Source organism: Mauremys reevesii, linkage group 6 (assembly GCF_016161935.1).
Source record: "Mauremys reevesii isolate NIE-2019 linkage group 6, ASM1616193v1, whole genome shotgun sequence".
Lineage (NCBI taxonomy): Eukaryota > Metazoa > Chordata > Testudines > Geoemydidae > Mauremys > Mauremys reevesii.
In genome coordinates, this window is record NC_052628.1 from 129,290,045 (window position 1) to 129,308,894 (window position 18,850).

At 49.4% G+C, this 18,850-nt stretch overlaps 1 protein-coding gene across 3 annotated transcripts in view; it reads left to right on the top strand.

The window, feature by feature from the left end:
• TMOD1 (tropomodulin 1) overlaps positions 1-18,850 on the top strand; it is an 84,955-nt gene that overhangs the window by 24,482 nt on the left and 41,623 nt on the right. For all 3 annotated transcript variants that reach the window (XM_039544482.1, XM_039544483.1, XM_039544481.1), the window contains exon 3: positions 10,087-10,243. In XM_039544482.1, the coding sequence (XP_039400416.1) occupies positions 10,087-10,243 (157 nt within the window). The remainder of the gene's footprint in view (positions 1-10,086; positions 10,244-18,850) is intronic.

Below are 18,850 nucleotides of genomic sequence, written 5' to 3' on the forward strand. Positions count from 1 at the left end.
ATTATTTTTCCCCCATGGGGAACAATGGTTTGTATAACTGGTTGTTCGTAAGACTGTTGTTCATCAAATCGAGGTTCTAGTGTGTGGAGTAATGCGTGAGGCGGGGCTGCAGGAGGGAATAGGAATGATCATAGGTTCTGGCATGTACCTCTCCCACGTGACATTCACGGTAGCATGGCAGGTGGGCACTCGCTTGTACATGATCGATAAAAATGCAGGCCCGTTTAATGGCAAACTGGGATTCAGGGAAGGCAACAGTGTGCAGGTTCATAGAGCGGAGTTCTGTGGTGACCAGCCCTTGCAGCCAGTCCAGCAGACATGGGGTATGGGGAAGGTGTGGGGGGCATTGCCCCACTACACTCTACTGTGTACCTGTGACTGGGGCAAGCTAGTGCCACACTGCTGGGCCTGACTGATCCTGGACTCTTTCCTAAAAGCGGCTTGCAAACCCTCCATGATTTGTCTTAAGAGCAGGGCCTGGCTTGCTATCTTCATTGCCTGGTACATTGCAGGCCCCAGGTGTGTGTAGTTCCATCCGCAGCCTCAGTCTGTCGTCATTCTACAGCTGCCTCTTCATCCAGTTTCTCCTGCATGGCTTCACATGCTGCCATTGTCTCACTGCATCACCAGGAACATTTCAGCCTTCAAGGGCCCCTTTGTGTTCACTCTAGACACTGCCATTGAGGCAAGTGTATTGTCGCGGGGGTCTAGGTTCTGCCATGCTTGTTCCTGTTGAGTAGTGCGGTAACTCCACAATTCGTCCTGCTGATTTCAGAGGGAACACAGCCCCGAGTCAGCAAACAGTGAGCATGGGGTTAACGCCCACTAAGCTGATCACATACTGAACTTTAAACACGTTTAAGTGCTTTGAACCATGGCCATCGGGCAGAGTTTTCAGACTATGGGCTTACTGATTACGGGTAAACATTAGAGAATCTAGTCTGAGGTGTGTAGAGTGATGCTCGTTGGAGTCATGAAAAGCACAGGAAGGCAGAAGGAGCAGCAGGTCTGAGTGGGGCGGCAGAGAATGTGAGAGGGAAGTTGACAGTCCTTCTAGGTGACATGACATCAGCATCACAGTTAAGTAAGGAACTGGGCAAGAGGTTATCCCTCCAGGTGCAGGGTGAATGGAAGAGAGATCACAAGTGGAATAACCCAGGAGCACGTTGTAAAAAGTTATCCTGATGTATGGGACAGTTCCCGAGTGAAGGACACGTATTTACCTCATTGTTCACTTCTGCCCCAGTCTGTCTGCTCCCAGCTGGGGTCTCAGTCTCTGCCCCAAAGAGTGGCCAGACTAAGACAATCTTTTTTGTTCTGCACGGTGGGGTCCTGGGGCACGACTGGGACCCCTAGGCACTACAGCAGTACAAATAATAATTTATGTTGATCCTAATGTTGTATCATCTGTACGTGGCGGTAGAAAGCTCCCTCTTCTGCTGTGGTGTCTGCGATTGTTCACTGAGAGAAGGCAGGCACGACTGGGGATGTGCCCAGTAAAGGGCAGTTTGGTTGTGACAGAGAACGAGGCTGCTGCAGGGTAGGTGCGTCCTGTCGCGGAGGCATTCTGAGTGGGTTCAGACTGCAGGGTCCTGGCCATCAGAGCTGGCTGAAAAATCCTCATGACACTCTTTTCCAGTGGAAAAATGCTGTTTTCTTGGAACCAAAATGTTTCATGGGAATGTATCAATTCAACAAAAATTACCCTGGGAAGAGGGAAACAGCCACTCCCAGAATAGGCAGTAGCCCTGTGATTAGAGCACTCACCGGGTGTGTGGGAGACCCTGGTTCAAGTCCCTGCTCAGTTGATTCTAACTGCTGGGCTACAGAGCTGGTCTCTGTCAATGTCCACCGCAGTAGAAGGGGGCCAGACTCCTTGGGGACAGGCTGGCCCGAGTGGCCAGGAGGGAGCAATAGGGAAGGGTGAAAAGAGGGAAGATCTGAGCACTCAGCACAAAATTGAGATATTGAGAATAAAATTAATCAAGGAACCAAAGGCACGAAGAGAACAAATGCTGGAATAGCCTAGACAGCAGCGCTGCGAGCCGGGGGAGCAAACAACAGACATTGGAATTGCTCATTTATTATTAAAACCTAGTGGTAGCGCCACCCCTCTCCGCTCCTAGCGCCTGCCCTGGCTGCTGGCTCTGTGCCTGGGAATCCGGCTGCTGGCCCCACGCCTGGGGCACCGGCTGCCAGCCAAGGCCCCTCGCCGAGGCTCCGCTCCCACCCCCGCCCACAGCTATGGCCCCAGCCTCGGCTCCCTTACCCCTGGCCCTGGCTCTGAGGGGCAGTGTGGGAGTTGCAGACAGGGGTAAGTGGGGGTGCACAAGGTAAATGTAGAGACCACTGCCGTATTGGGTTAAAAAACTGGGTTAGAAGGGAAGTGAAGGCAGTTATAAAAATATATATATTCTAGAATATTGATAAAGGAAGCAAAGGGATACAAAGAGAACTCTGTGGCCAGCAGAGTTAAGGACAGGAAGGAGTTTTTTATAGTATATTAGGAACAAAAAGAATCCCGACAATGGTTTTTATAGAATCATAGAACTGGAAGGGACCTTGAGAGGTCATCTAGTCCAGTCCCCTGCACTCAAGGCAGGACTAAGTATAATCTAGACCATCCCTGACAGGTGTTTGTCCAACCTGCTCTTAAAAATCCCCAATGATGAAGATTCCACAACCTCCCTAAGCAATTTATTCCAGTGCTTAACCATACCATCCTGACAGGAAGTTTTTCCTAATGTCCAACCTAAACCGCCCTTGCTGAAATTCAAGCCCATTGCTTCTTGTCCTACCCTCAGAGGTTCAGAAGAACAATTTTTCTTCCTCCTTCTTGTCACAATCTTGTATGTACTTGAAAACTGTTATCATGTCCCCCCTCAGTCTTCTCTTCTCCAGACTAAACAAACCCAATTTTTTCAATCTTCCCTTATAGGTCATGTTTTCTAGACCTTTCTCCAATTTGTCCACATCTTTCCTAAAATGTGGCACCCAGAACTGGAGCCAAAACTCCACTTGAGACCTAATCAGCACAGAGTAGAATGGAAGAATTACTTCTCGTGTCTTGTTTACAACACTTCTGCTAATACATCCCAGAATGATGTTTGCTTTTTTGCAACAGCGTTACACTGTTGACTCAAGTTTAGCTTGTGATCCACTATGACTCCCAGATCCCTTTCCACAGTACTCCTTCCTAAGCAGTCATTTCCCATTTTGTACGTGTGCAACTGATTGTTCCTTCCTACGTGGAGCACTTTGCATTTGTCCTTATTGAATTGTATCCTATTTACTTCAGACCATTTCTCCAGTTTGTCCAGATCATTTTGAGTTTTAATCCTATCCTCCAGAATACTTGCAGCCCCTCCCAGCTTGGTATCGTCCACAAACTTTATAAGTGTACTCTCTATGCCATTATCTAAATCATTGATTAAGATATTGAACAGAACCAATCGCTGAGGGACCCCACTCATTATGCCCTTCCAGCATGACTGTGAACCACTGATAACTACTCTGTGGGAATGATTTTTCAACCAGTTATGCACCCACCTTATATTAGCTCCATCTAGGTTGTATTTCCCTAGTTTGTTTATGAGAAAGTCATGCGAGACAGTATCAAAAGGCTTACTAAAGTCAAGATATACCATATCTACCGCTTCCCCCCATCCTGTTACCCTGTCAAAGAAAGCTATCAGGTTGGTTTGACACGATTTGTTCTTGACAAATCCATGCTGACTGTTATTTATCACCTTATTATCTTCTAGGTGTTTGCAAACTGATTGCTTAATTATTTGCTCCATTATCTTTCCGGGTACAGAAGTTAAGCTGACTTGTCTGTAATTCCCCGGGTTGTCCTTATTTCCCTTTTTATAGATGGGCACTATATTTGCCCTTTTCCAGTCTTCTGGAATCTCTCCTGTCTTCCATGACTTTTCAAAGGTAATTGCTAATGGCTCAGATATCTCCTCAGTCAACTCCTTAAGTATTCTAGGACGCATTTTACCAAGCCCTGGTGATTTGAAGACATCTAACTTGTCTAAGTAATTTTTTACTTGTTTTTTCCCTATTTTAGACCTACCTCATTTTCACTGGCATTCACTATGTTAGACGTCCAATCGCCACCAACCTTCTTGGTGAAAACCGAAACAAAGAAGTCATTAAACACCTCTACCATTTCCACATTTTCTTTTATTGTCTTTCCTCCCTCATCGAGTAACAGGCCTACTCTGTCCTTGGTCTTCCTCTTGCTTCTAATGTATTTGTAGAATGTTTCCTTGTTTCCTTTTATGTCCCTAACTAGTTTGATCTCGTTTTGTGCATTGGCTTTTCTAATTTTGACCCTACATACTTGTGTTATTTGTTTATTATTCATCCTTTGTAATTTGACTGAGTTAGATCATTGAAGATCTCCTGGTTAAGCCAGGGTGGTCTCTTGCCATGTTTCCTATCTTTTCTATGCAGTGGGATAGTTTGCTCTTGTCCATTTTTGTCCATTACTAGATGAAAATGGTAGAATAATCAATAATAATGCAGAAAAGACAGACATATACACAGGGCCGGCTCCAGCTTTTTTGCTGCCCCAAGCAGGAAAAAAAAACAAACCTGATTGAGCTGCTGCCAAAGTGCCGCTGAAGAGGAAGAGAGGGAGTGAAGGACCCACCGCTGAAGACTGAAGCGGAGCGATGGAGTTGCCGCAGACCCGGACGTGCCGCTCCAAGAACGGATGGACGTGCTGCCCCTTTCTATTGGCCGCCCCAGGCACCTGCTTCCTTCGCTGGTGCCTGGAGCCGGCCCTGCATATACAATATGTATTTCTGTTCTGTATTTCTGGGGAAGAAGCAGGTGAAGTCATATCATATGATAGCACTCTCTTCATTTCACTAGTATCTTAGGAGGATGTTAAACAACAACTGCCAAAGTTAGACATTTTTAAATCAGCAGGTCTAGATAACTCAGATGCAAGAATTTTAAAAGAGCTGGCTGAGGAGCTCACTGGACTGTTAATGTTGATTTTCAATAAGTTTTGGAGCATTGGGAAAGTTCCAGAAGACTGGAAGAAAGCTAATGCTGTGCCAATATTTAAAAACGGTAAATGAGATGAGCCTGTCAGTATGACATCAATCCCAGGCCAGAAAATGGAGTAGCTGATACAAGACTTGATTAATAAAGAATCAAAATGAGGGTAATGTGATTAATGCCAATCAACATGGTTTATGGAAAATAGATTCTGTCAAACTAACTTGTTATCTCTCTTGATCAGATTACACTTCAGTTGATAAAGGTAACAGTGTTGATGCAATATACTTAAACTTCTGAAAGGCATTTGTCTTGGTACCAGATGATATTTTGATTAAAAAACTGGAAAAAGATACATTTAACATGGCCCACATTAAATGGATTAAAAGCTGTTTAACTGATTGGTCTCAAAATGTCGTTGTGAACAGAGAATCATCATCGAACTGGTGAGTTTCTATTGGGGTCCAACAGGGATCTGTTCTTGGCCCTCCGCTATTTAACATTTTTATGAATGACCTGGAAGAAAACATAAAATCATTAAGTTTTCATATACACCCCAAATTGGAGAGTGGTAGATAATGAAGAGGGCAGGTCACCACTATAGAACGATCTCGATTGCTTGGCAAGCTGCGCACAAACTAACAATATGTGTTTTAACGTGGCTAAATGTCACTGTGTCCCTTTAGGAACAAAGAATCAGGCCGTTCTTACAGGCTGGGGAGATTGTCCTGGAAAGTAGTGATTCTGAAAAAGATTTGGGGGTTGTGGTGATGGATAATCAGGTGAACATGAGCTGCCAGTACGATGTTGTGGCCAAAAGGGCTAGTGAGATCCTGAGATGCATAAACAGGGGGCTCTCAAATGGGAGTAGGGAGGTTATTTTATCTCTATTTGGCATTGGTGCAACCACTGCTGGAATGCTGTGTCCAGTTCTGGTGCTCACAATTCAAGAGGGGTGTTGATAAATTGGGGAGGGTTCAGAGAAGAGCCATGAGAATGATTCAAAAACCTGCGTTATCGGGTATGTCTACACTGCAAAGAAAATGTCAGGGCGCTGAGTCACAGAGCCAGAGTCAATTGACTTGAGCTAAGGCTGCAGAAAATAGCAGTGCATACGCTCCCACTTGTGCCGGAGCCTGGCTCTGAGGTCTCCCCCGCCCCCGGGTTTCAGAACCTGGGCTCCAGCCTGAGCGGGGATGTCTACACTGCTGTTCTTAGCCCCACAACCTGAACCCCACAAGCCTGCATCATTTGACCCGGCTCTGAGTCTCAGTGCTCTGGGGTTTTCTTTGCTGTATGGACATACCCATGGTGATAGATTCAAGGAGCTCAATCTATTTAGCTTAACAAAGAGAAGGCTAAGAGGTGACTTGATCACAGTCTATAAGTACCTACATGGGGAACAAATATTTAATCATGGTCTCTTCAATCTAGCAGGCCAAGGTAGATCACAATCCAATGGTTGGACATTGAAGCCAGACACATTTAGACGGGTGTAGCAGGGCGACGACTCACTGGCACGGCGCCTCCTGCTGGTCATCCAGGGAATTAGGTCTTCCAGCCTGGAGTACCCTCTCGCCTGTCACTGGCCCCCGTGTCCCTCCCGGACCCCGGTGCCCCTTTACATCAGGGGTTCTGCCCCTGCAGTACCCTGCAGTCTCTCTGGGTCTCCCCTCCCCTCTCCAGGGAACCCGCAACCTCCTATCCTCACCTCGCCTCCGTCTTTGGCTAACATAAGAACATAAGAACGGCTGTACTGGGTCAGACCAAAGGTCCATCTAGCCCAGTATCTGTCTACCAACGGTGGCCAATGCCAGGTGCCCCAGAGGGAGAGAACCTAACAGGCAATGATCAAGTGATCTCTCTCCTGCCATCCATCTCCATCCTCTGACGAACAGAGGCTAGGGACACCATTCCTTACCCTTCCTGGCTAATAGCCATTTATGGACTTAACCTCCATGAATTTATCCAGTTCTCTTTTAAACGCTGTTATAGTCCGAGCCTTCACAACCTCCTCAGGTAAGGAGTTCCACAAGTTGACTGTGCGCTGTGTGAAGAAGAACTTCCTTTTATTTGTTTTAAACCTGCTGCCTATTAATTTCATTTGGTGACCCCTAGTTCTTGTATTATGGGAATAAGTAAATAACTTTTCCTTATCCACTTTCTCCACATCACTCATGATTTTATATACCTCTATCATATCCCCCCTTAGTCTTCTCTTTTCCAAGCTGAAGAGTCCTAGCCTCTTTAATCTTTCCTCGTATGGGACCCTCTCTAAACCCCTAATCATTTTAGTTGCCCTGTTCTGAACCTTTTCTTTTTCTACTGCCAGTCACCATCTAGTCCCTGCTCACTGGGGTGGACTGCAGTCTAATTGCCACTCATCATCAGCCAGGGGGGGTTTGGACCAGCTGCCTCTGGCCTATATCTGGGCAGCCCCTCTGCAGCCCTAGTACCCTCTAGTGGGCCCTTACTTCGGCCTGCAGCCTGGGGCTTTGCTAGGCTGGAGCTCCCCAGCTCCCTGGCCCTTCCCCAGCCCTGCTCCACCCTAGGGACCCTCCTCAGCTTCCCAGGCAGCCAGGTCCCTCCCTCTCCAAAGGCTAGAGAGAGAGTGTCGCTTGGCTTCTGGCCCCACCCCTCTTAGAAGGGCCAGCTGGGCCCTCATTAAACCAGCCACAGCTGTGGTCAGCTACCCACTCAGCTTCCCCAGCCGTTCTTAATCTCTCTTACCCTGCTGAAGCAGCCCTCTCCAGGGCTGCTTTTACCCTTCCAGGGCCGGAGCCGGGTGATCACCCCGCTACAACAGGAAATGAGGCCTACATTTTAACAACGAGTGCTCTCAACCACTGGAACAATTTACCAAGGATCATGGTGGAATCTCCGTCACCAGCTGGTTTTAAAGCAGGATAGGGTGTGATTTCTAACCGCTCTGCTCAAGGAATTATTTGGGGGCAGTTCCCTGGCCTGTGTTACACAGGAGGTCAGGCTAGATGATCACAATGGTCCCTTCTGGCCTTAGCATCTATTAATGTCGCCTGTTGGAGCGTCTCCACTTTGCAGACATAATTAAGCACTCATTGGGCCAGAGAGAGAGAGACTCTAGAACCTAGTGGCTGGGGTACCGACGTCCCATGTGAGTGCCCTCATCACCGGCTATTGGCTGCTCTGGGGTAGAGGGTGTCTCTCTTGTGCTTTCTGCAAAACATTTTAAAAAGGTCTTGTTTTCATTCCGCATTGGAATGGAAACACACATCGAAACCTTGACAGTTTTCATTAGCCAGACTTCTTGTTTTCTGGGGAGCCCTGGCGACCATCCCAGCAGTTGCATGTCAGAGCTGCCAATAGAATCTAGAGAAGTCCCACACATGCAAATGATGGGGTGGTTGGGTTCAAGAGAGTTAAATGAAGCCATCTAGCTGGAACAGTATTTTATACCCACACTAAGACCTGTATAGAGCCAGCTGGCAGGCAAACAGATTGCTCCAGTATTAGGGTGGGTGATGCCATGTACAGTGGGATGAGGACTCTCCCTGTTATGCACATTAATATCCCATGGGAAAGCAGTGGGTTGTGCAGATTACCCTGGGGATTAAAAGTGCCAATGACATGATACAGACAAAGAATAATCAGACATTCAGTGACCTTCCTGGATTATACTTCTTGCTTCCCATAACGAGGCTGAGCCAGAGACTGTCCTGGGAAAGCTAATGATCAAAGAAAACATCAGTCAAAGACACAGTGTGGAGCAGCTAAGGTAAAGTGTATGGGTCGTGGCCTCTCAAGGTGTCAGGCCTGAGAAAGCCAAGGGCAGAGCCATTCCAAAGCATTCAGATTAGTGCGTTGCAGTTCAGCATGGTTGTCTGCATAGTCAGCTAGTGGTGACTGAATCTGATGCTTACAATAATCTGCCTGGTTTGTAGCTTTTTGTATTTTGAATCAATTAGCAACTGATGATTTCATTTATTAGGCAGACATTGGGAACAGCAACCTCCTGCTCCCAGTTCATGAGACTTCGTAATATGTAAATTTTGGCCCTGTTCCAACAAAGCACTCAAGTGCGTGTTTCATTTCAAACCGGCAGTAATCCTGTTGACTTCAATGGGATTATCCTGTGCTTAAATGTAAGCATGTGCTTAAGTGCGTTGCTATGTCAGGCCATTGCTGCCTACCCACCATGGCTACAATGGCTGCATACTATGTAGTTACTATTAAAAAGGCATAAGGTCTATAACATTTTTATTCTGCAGTAAGATAATAGACACAATATTTCTAAAATGACCTTCTCCCCAAAGCCTTGCAGGTAACTGGCTCTCTCTCAGAGCTATGCAAAACACTGGGGAGGGGAAAATGTGTGTGCAACCTCATTGTACGTTTGTCATGTCATTTTCTTTCAGGTGATTTTATATTCCTGACGCTCTTTTTCTGTTGGTCCATGTAATTCACCGACGTGGCTGTTTTCACACTGGAAATGTGTCAAACCCCAAATTTGCACATTTTCTGGGCCAAGCCAACTTGGCTCAAAAATAGGCCTCTGACGATGCAAGGCCCAGCCTACGTGGGCTCCAGATCTCTGTAGAGTCACCCTTAACTCCCTCGGAGCAGCAGGTTCCTTCTCGTGTGGTCCTCTTCTCTTCACTCCTCAGGCTGAGCAAGGAACTGACACACGAGGATGGGGGGTCAAATCTTGCTTGCTTTCCTCGCATGAGTCAAGTGAGAGCAGGATTTGTCCCTTAATGGATAAATAGATCAAGGTAGTAAACTGGGAGAAGAGGTCAGGCAAAGACCATTATAACCTAAGGAGAGGGGGGAGAGAGAACTTCTGGTCTACACTCAGTAGCAATAGCAAGTCCAAGGTCAGCGACTGGGTGCCCTGGCAGAGAGCCGAGAGGGTAAATGGACATAAATTGTGTCTGAACTATACAAATGTGGAGTTCAACGGTGAATTCATTTTCCGATTTGCAAGACAAATGATGTGCACAAAGAAAACAATTCAATAAAAGAGAGAGAAAAGATGGAGTCGTTTGTTTTAATCTGAATAGCTAATCTTGGTGTCCTGCTCTTTGAATCCAGAATGATCTGCTGCCTGTGGGACTCAGACAGAGGGACCAGACCAAAAAGACACCAACTGGCCCATTCAAAAGGGATGAGCTTCTGGACCACCTAGAAAAGCAGGCAAAAGATATGAAAGATCGAGAAGACCTGGTCCCTTTCACAGGAGAAAAGAGAGGTATGGCTGCATGTGGCTTTGGTTGTGCAGAGGATCCCCGGGGCAAACAGAGATCTTACAGTGAGGGCTGCTGTGCGTCATGAGTCAGTCCAGAGGAGGAAGAGCATGACCTGTGTGCACGACGGAAACGGCTGTGTCTGAGATCTGGATGTTGAGTGCAGCAGCCTCCAAGCTGCTGGTGCTGACCCCACCGGCGTGACAGCTGTTCTCAACACCAGCTGGTGGCAGAGGCAGATGCCAGACTGGCACCCGGAGCCAGATTTGGTCACGTAGACCAAGCCAAGGCTCTTGGAAGCAGTTGTGTGTGGGTGAGAGATTGCAGCACACACAGGAAAACTACAGCGCTACCCTCCCTGACTCCTGTATGGGAGCATTGCTCACGTCTTCCTTCTCCCCCCTCAGCTCGCATGACTGCTCTTCGCTCCTCCTACCCCGACTGCTTCCTTAGTGGGTCCTCTTCCCTTCTCCCACTGCCTGTGGGACTTGCCCAGTTCTGGGGCCTCGTCCCCAACATGCCCTGGCCCTGGCTAGTCGATCCCACTTGTATAGTTTCAAGCAGTCTCTGTGCTGATGGGCTGATGACACGGAGATGTTCCCCTCCACTCCTGACCCTGGCTGACCAGTCCCACATGTCTGTCATCTCCCTCAAACATCGAGCCTGCAGTTTAAGCACAATATGTCCAAAACAGCCCTCCTCATTCTTCCTATTGAGCCTTCTGTTTCCCCCATCCAATGCCACTGTTGAAAATGCTCCCAATTTCCCCATCCCCCCTTGATGTGGGGATCAGCTTTTCCTTCCTCCAACTCTAGACTGTCCAAGTCCTGCCAGTTCTTCCTCCACCACGTATCAAGGTCCTCAAAGCTCTTCCCCCTTCCTGTCAGCATCCTGAGTGTTGCTTGGGTTGGCTCCAGCCAGCCACCCATTGGAGCTGGGCACAGAGAGAGCTGAGGGTGGCGTCTTTACACTTGTTGGGAAGGAGACCTGGAGCTGGCTGGCACCTGTGTATTGCTGGCACTTCAGCCTGTATTGGCTCGTCAGCTGTCCCAATGGCTGTGGGAACATGATTGAGCCTTGCAGGACTCCGTAGGCGAGGGTCTTGCTGGCGGAGAAACAGATGCTCATGATGATTCATTCTGAGAGGATGGGATATGGGTTAGAGGCCTAACTCTGGGTGACCATTTAGGAGACCGTTGGCCTCTGTCTATTGGCCTCTGGGGTGACGGCACGTGGAATAACGTACCCAGTTCCAGGTGCCGTGTCTCCAGGGGGAGACGGACAAATGGGAGGGAGTTCAACAAAACAACAGACTGGTTCTGGGTCTGTGGGAATGTGTTGGGGAGGGAAGATTAAATGAGCTTATTACGTACAGCTTGGCTAAGGGAACACTAAAGGGGAGCATGATAACCACCTGCAAGTACATGAAAGGTGTAAGCACAAGGCTGGAACGACACACTGTGGTGCAACCGAGAGGTTATAACTGGGATCAGTGGGATGAAACGAAGAGGGAATATCATGATAAATGTCTCCACAATGGGATTTATTTGCCTGTGGAATAAGCCCCCAGAGGATGAGGCGGAAGGCCCTTCACTTGGCATGTTCAGCCCTGGACTGCCCGAGCACCAGTTAATACTCCCATACCAAACCTCCGTCAGGAACCTCCCTCAGGTTCATTTCCTGACAGTTCATCCACTAAAACCCAGAAATCGCCAGCTAGCTCAGTAGCCATGTCCTCCAGCATGCCTTCCTTCCCAGCACCCAGCCTCCTCAGAAAATGCCCATTCAGAGCCATCTGGCAGCCAGCCACTGTGCACTCAATGCCCAGCCTTCGCTTGATATCAGCTGTAAATTACAGAGACACATGCACTGGCAGAGCCTAGGACTGGGGCACTTGTGGAGGGAACGGTGAGATGCGGGGAGCAGGGCTGTGTGGAGGGGTTATGGGCAGGGCAGAACGGCTATGTGGGCACTATGGAAGGAAGACAGCAGGGTTTCGGGGTAGTGGTCACGGGTTGGGGAAGTGGTGGAGAACAGCTTTCCTCTGCTGCCCCTTAGGAAGCTCATTGGAGCTCAGCTCCTCTGTGGTTGCATGTCCCCCCTCTCCTGCCCCATAACCTCACTGAACATCCCCCTCTGCCCCGGCCCATCCCATTCTGCCCATACTCCTCTATGGCTCTGATGAATTCCCTGTGGCTCCTCAGCATGCAGCTCTTCTCTGGTCTCACTTCTCCCTCCAAACCACGGCCCCGTCCAGCAGAAACTCCTTCCAGCTCCCACCACTCCCTCCCCACAGCATCTAGTCAGTGGGCGTGTCTGTGAGAATGCAGCTGGGGAGCTGGGGGCTGGCTGGGCAGTGCCAGTGGGTCTGAGCCGTTTGTCAGCTTCCCCCTGCGCTGGCTCTGAGCTGCCCTGGTCCTGTGCTGTGGCGTTGATCTGGGTGCACCACAGCACTCAGGGCTCTTTCCTCTGCCATAGCAGTACATTTTAGTGAAAATGCCATTGTCCTTGGCAGAGGCATGATGATAAATGGAAAGACTAAATTCAGTGGCCATGGTGTAAAATAGAAGGATTAAAATGCCTTAAGTATCAAGTCACAGCACAACCTTAACTAGCCAACATGCCTCCATAAGACAATAGGGAACGCTATTACAGTGGTGCAGGGGGAATGTATTATAGGCATTTAGCCTCTCCAGAGTCTGAGGTATTAGGAATTGTAATTCCTTCCAATGATCTTTACAGCTAGTTAAACTATTTATAACACTCTGGGGAGGTAGATATGTATTTATATTACATTTAGATACAGAGATGTTAAGTGACTTGCCCAAGGTGACAGAGCCAGGAATAGGACCCAAAAGTTGCATGCACTTGCTGGACAATCCTGGCTTTAGTTCTCTGCTCTAACCAGGGCACTAAAAGTCAGATGGCAGATGAAATTCAGCATCGATAAGTGCAAAATTATGCACAGTGGGAAACATAATTCCAACTATACATACAGAATGATGAGATCTAAATTAGCTGTTACTACTCAAGAAAGATCTTAGAGTCGTGGATAGTTCTCTGAAAACATCCACTCAATGTGCAGCCACAATCAAAAAAGTGAGCAGAATGATGGGAGCTGTCAGCTGAAGCTCTGAGCTGCCATGAGCAGTGGGACCCCCCGCAGCTCCCAGCCACCATGGTCTGGGGGTCTAAGCTGCCATGGGTGAGGGTGGGGTCCCTGCAGCTCCTAGACACGATGAGGGGACCCGGAGCTCCCAGCCGCTGTGAGCAGCGGGGCGACCCAGAGCTCCAGGCAGCAGGTCCCCTGAGCTCTCAGCAGCCACAAGCAGCCAGAGGACCCAGAGCTCCCAGCCGCTGCGGGCAGCTGGGGGAGTCCAGAGCTCCCAGCCGCAGTAGCGGCGAGTGCTGGACTCCCCCCTCCTGCAGCGGGCCTGGGGCTCAGCCCCATTTTGTCACTGTTATTGTTAATAAAAGTCAGGGACAGGTCACAGGCTTTGTATAGTTCCAACACAATTTATGTATATTTATCCTCTCGGCTCAGTGCTGGCAAGGAATCAGACTTCTAGTGGAAAAAGAAAACAGTGATGCAGTTTTAATTTTATATGTCAACTCAGAGCTGAGATTGTCAATCACTCAGTGCCTTCCAGCCATTTTAATCTAAAATGCTCCCAAACCAACCAAAGTGCTGTTACGAGAACAGACAAGACACGTTGTTTTTGCCAGAGTGGCTACAGTAGCACAGTAAAACTCCTTCCCCTTGTTTCAGTGAAATCACTCATGGAATGGAAAGTGAAAACGGGCCGTTCCATGAAGCACCTTGTGGCTTTCCATTTCATCTTGAGAGACAGCACAACACAGTTGCTTCTTTGTGCAGCCTAAATATAGCCACATTCAGGCTGTGTGCTGCTTCTTAACAGCTGTGGCAGCACAGTCTTTGTTCTCCTTTTCAGTTAGTGTATCATTGCTGACCCTGCCTTCAGACAGAGGACAGAAATAGTGCTGGGTGACGTTCCATGCTGAGAGCTCCGTGCGTGCTGTCTCCTTTGCCAGGCCCGTTTTCCAAACGCGTACTGGTTCTCTGTGTGCTGTGCGTGACTTCTCCCCTTGCATACCGCTCTGCGACCAGTGAGAGAAGTCCCTGATCTCCCTGTGCAGTACGGGGCGGGGGACGATCTCCCCTCATGGTGCAGGGCAGGCCTCTGGACTCCTGCTCTCACTGCTCAGGGGGACAGACTGGGGACTCTCTCGCTGGCAAGAGATGACAACCTCCTGACAGACCCAGCTTCCCCAGCAGCACAGGTGCTGGACCTAGGGGTGCTGGGAGGCTGCTGCACCCCCTGGCTTGATGGGGTTTCCATCATATGCAGGGTTTACAGTTTGGTTCAATGGCTCTTGGCACCCCCACTATATACCCTGCTCCAGCACCCCTGCACAGCAGGCATGTAGCCAGTCAGGCAGACTGGGACAGGATACAGGGAGCCCTCCCTCAGGAAATGCTGCAATGTTCCCCTCCACGCCGAAAACTCAGGCACTGCCACCGCCCCCTCCCCCACACACAGGCCCATCGGTCGCCTGGCTGCGGCTCTGGTCCCAGCTGCCCCCAGTAGGGAGAGCAGCCCTGGCACCCCATTGCCATGGCGTAGGAGGAGCAGCAGCCCTGGGGTGAGTGGTGGGAGGTATCAGAATGGTGGAACTGACAAGGGAGGTGGTGGGCAGCTGATGGGGAGGCTGCACCTCCCTGTAGCCACAGACCTGCCCCCAAAGATCAGGATGGCAGAGGAGTCTGGGGCAGAGGTGCCAAGTTCCCGGGGGTGCTCGACCCCCCACCCCACCTCTTCCTGCCCCTGTGCCATGGGAGTTCATCATGACAGTAGCACTAGAGATCCCCACCATGATCGGGGCCCCCTTGTGTTAAGCACTGTACAGACATAGTCTGAGATTATTCCTGCCCCAAAGAGCTTTCAGTCTAACAGAGCAAAGGTGGGAGGGGAAACTGAGGTGCAGAAAGGGGAGTCCCTACCCACTGGACCTCAGCGGGATTTAAGGGGACCTGGAGTAATGAGTGGTTGGGGGGCTGAGGCAGCAGGCAGCTCAAGGGAGCACTCTCTGCCTGTATTACCAAGCTATCACCTGGTAGGCTAAGATGACCTGACCATCACAGGGCGGGAAACAAAGAACAAAGCCAGTGAATTCATGGGAATAGTTCTCCAGGGTGTCAGTGCTCTGTTTATCATCTACACCCAAAAGTGTCTTGTTCCTTTTCCCCAGAGATTTCTTACCTCTACAGCAAGTCATCAGTTTCCTGGGGAAAGCCCCAGCTGGTGCTCCACTCTCCCCAAACACAGTGCCTGCCCCACAGGTGTTTGGCTCCGTGCAAGCTGTTTCTGGCCTAGGTATGGCTTCAGGCTTCCAGAGCAGGGGTTTCAACTGTTTTTCATTTGCAGACCTCTTGGAAAATTTCAAATGGAGGTGCAGACCCCTTTGGAAATCTATTGTCTGTGCATAGAGTTGAATTCTGTTCAATCTAATTATTTCGCAGACCCCTTAGATATAGTCCGTGAACCTCAGGTTGAGAACCATTGTTCCAGAGCACTGTCGTGTCGTTCTCTCTCCTCCCTTGCAATGAGAGGGGCTGCCCCACCACGCCAGAGGGGGCCCCATGAAGCTAAGATACATCATAGCTACAGAGTGTCTGTGGGTAAATGTCATGCGAGTATGACAGTAATTTCATCTCTACAAGTGGAAATAAATCACACTGAAGCAGAGGTGTTCAGACTGTGGGGCCCCCAGACAGGGTTCCCACCTGGCCAGGATTTGATCGGCCTGGCTGGTTTTTTTATGGATTTGCCAGTTGCCCGAAAAACAATTTAATCTGTTGGATTTTTTACATGGGTCTAAAGATTTGCATTATTCTCCCAATACACTGGGATGGCGAATGGTGAAAGTTTCTGTGTCCAGCTGTGTCCCCCCTACCACAGGTTGAGCGACAACAGATCAGAACTGTTGAAAATACAGCAGTTGTCTGCCCCCATCACACCAGTGTGGGCCTGTGAGAGCGGCTTGAGTCACGGGAGAGGGAAAAAGGGGAAAAAAAGGGAAGAAGGGGGGAAAAAGGGAAGAAGGAGGATCCAGGGAACTACAGGCCAGTCAGTCTCACCTCAGTCCCTGGAAAAATCATGGAACAGGTCCTCAAGGAATCAATCCTGAACCACTTAAAGGAGGGGAAAGTGATCAGGAACAGTCAGCATGGATTCACCAAGGGCAAGTCATGCCTGACTAACCTAATTGCCTTCTATGACGAGATAACCGGCTCTGTGGATGAGGGGAAAGCAGTGGATGTGCTATTTCTGGACTTTAGCAAAGCTTTTGATACAGTCTCCCACAGTATTCTTGCCAGCAAGTTAACGAAGTATGGGCTGGATGAATGGACGGTAAGGTGGATAGAAAACTGGCTAGATGGTCGGGCTCAACGGGTAGTGATCAATGGTTCCATGTCTAGTTGGCAGCCGGTATCAAGCGGAGTGCCCCAAGGGTCGGTGCTGGGGCCGGTTTTGTTCAATATCTTCATTAATGATCTGGAGGATGGTGTGGACTGCACCCTTAGCAAGGTTGCAGATGACACTAAACTGGGAGGAGTGGTTGATACGCTGGAGGGTAGGGCTAGGATACAGAGGGACCTAGACAAATTAGAGGATTGGGCCAAAAGAAATATGATGAGGTTCAACAAGGACAAGTGCAGAGTCCTGCACTTAGGACGGAAGAATCCCATGCACTGCTACAGACTAGGGACCGAATGGCTGGGCAGCAGTTCTGCAGAAAAGGACCTAGGGGTTACGGTGGACGAAAAGCTGAATATGAGTCAACAGTGTGCCCTTGTTGCCAAGAAGGCTAATGGCATTTTGGGTTGTATAAGTAGGGGCATTTCCAGCAGATCACGGGATGTGATCATTCCCCTCTACTCAGCACTGGTGAGGCCTCATTTGGAGTACTGTGTCCAGTTTTGGGCCCCACACTTCAAGAAGGATGTGGATAAATTGGAGAGAGTCCAGCGGAGGGCAACAAAAATGATTAGGGGGCTGGAGCACATGACTTATGAGGAGAGGCTGAGGGAACTGGGATTGTTTAGTCTGCAGAAGAGAAGAATGAGGGGGGATTTGATAGCTGCTTTCAACTACCTGAAAGGGGGTTCCAAAGAGGATGGATCTAGACTGTTCTCAGTGGTACCAGATGACAGAACAAGGAGTAATGGTCTCAAGTTGCAGAGGGGGAGGTTTAGGTTGGACATTAGGAAACACTATTTCACTAGTAGGGTGGTGAAGCACTGGAATGGGTTACCTAGGGAGGTGGTAGAATCTCCTTCCTTAGAAGTTTTTAAGGTCAGGCTTGACAAAGCCCTGGCTGGGATGATTTAGTTGGGTTTGGTCCTGCTTTGAGCAGGGGGTTGGACTAGATACCTCCTGAGGTCCCTTCCAACCCTGAGATTCTATGATTCTATGAGAGTGAGGAGCCAGATGATGTTATCAACCTTGTCTGTCAGTGTGCTCTCTCCAGGTCCTTGGGCCCCAGCAAGTCTAACGCCGGCTGTGGGTCTGCTTCTCCAGGCCCAGACCCCTCCCATGCCCAGCAGCCTCTGAGAGGACTGCGTAACTGGAGTGCCCCATGTGACGGGTCACTCTGCCGCAGCCTGGCTCTCCTGCAGTGCGGCCACTGGAGGTCATGCTGTGGGCACTGCCCTGGGTGCTGCTGGGCGCTAGAGGAAATCCAGTTGGCGCTGCTGACCTGTGCTCTCCCCATCACTCTCGCTGCTGCTTTGCTCCTGCTTTTCCTTCGCCTGGGCGCTTTTGAGTTCAGCCTGCAGTAGTGATGTGTTCACAGTTGATGTGAGCTGTGTTGCTCACCAGGTGTCTGCCCGTGTTTGGAAGCTGCACATATTTTATGCTGATTTGGAGTTTGAGCAAATGTTGTTAGAAAAGGCCCACAGGGTAAGACCCATTTATTTCTCCTGGGTCCCTGATTGGCTAAGTCTCCCCTATGTAGCCTAGAGAAACTGTTTCCATTGGCTTCCCAGAAAAAGGTTCCGTTTCAGCTGAGCTCTCTGATCCAGATGGCAAATCAGAGCAAACAAACATTTTCTCCCAGCCCCTGCCCCTGTCTTCCTTCCATCAGCTGGTGGCCAGCTGCACTCCAGCAGACATACAGCCTGATTACAGCTTGTCCAGGAAAAGGTACCTGGCTCCAAGCAGTCAGGCAGGAAGCGTCCCCAGTGCCTCGAGGAAGAAGAATGATCTCTAGCCGGACTTCCCACCCTGCCATGATGCAAAGCCTATGGCTGCCTCTGACCCTGGGCAAGTCACCTCAACTTCCTGAGCCTCTGCAGCCACTCAAGTGAGGTAGAGGGTGACATGTGGCAAGGGGATGTTCAGGAAAGTCTGTAAAGTGCTTTGAGATTTTTGGATGGCAGCTTCTGTATGATTAGGGTTCTGCACTAGCTGGGCATACCCCACACCCCTCTTTTGGGACCACTGTCTTTCCCGACACCACAGCCCTGTCTGCACCCTTCCCTGCCCTCTCTGTTGTCCGTAGGTGTTTCCCCATCTCTGTGGTCGTCA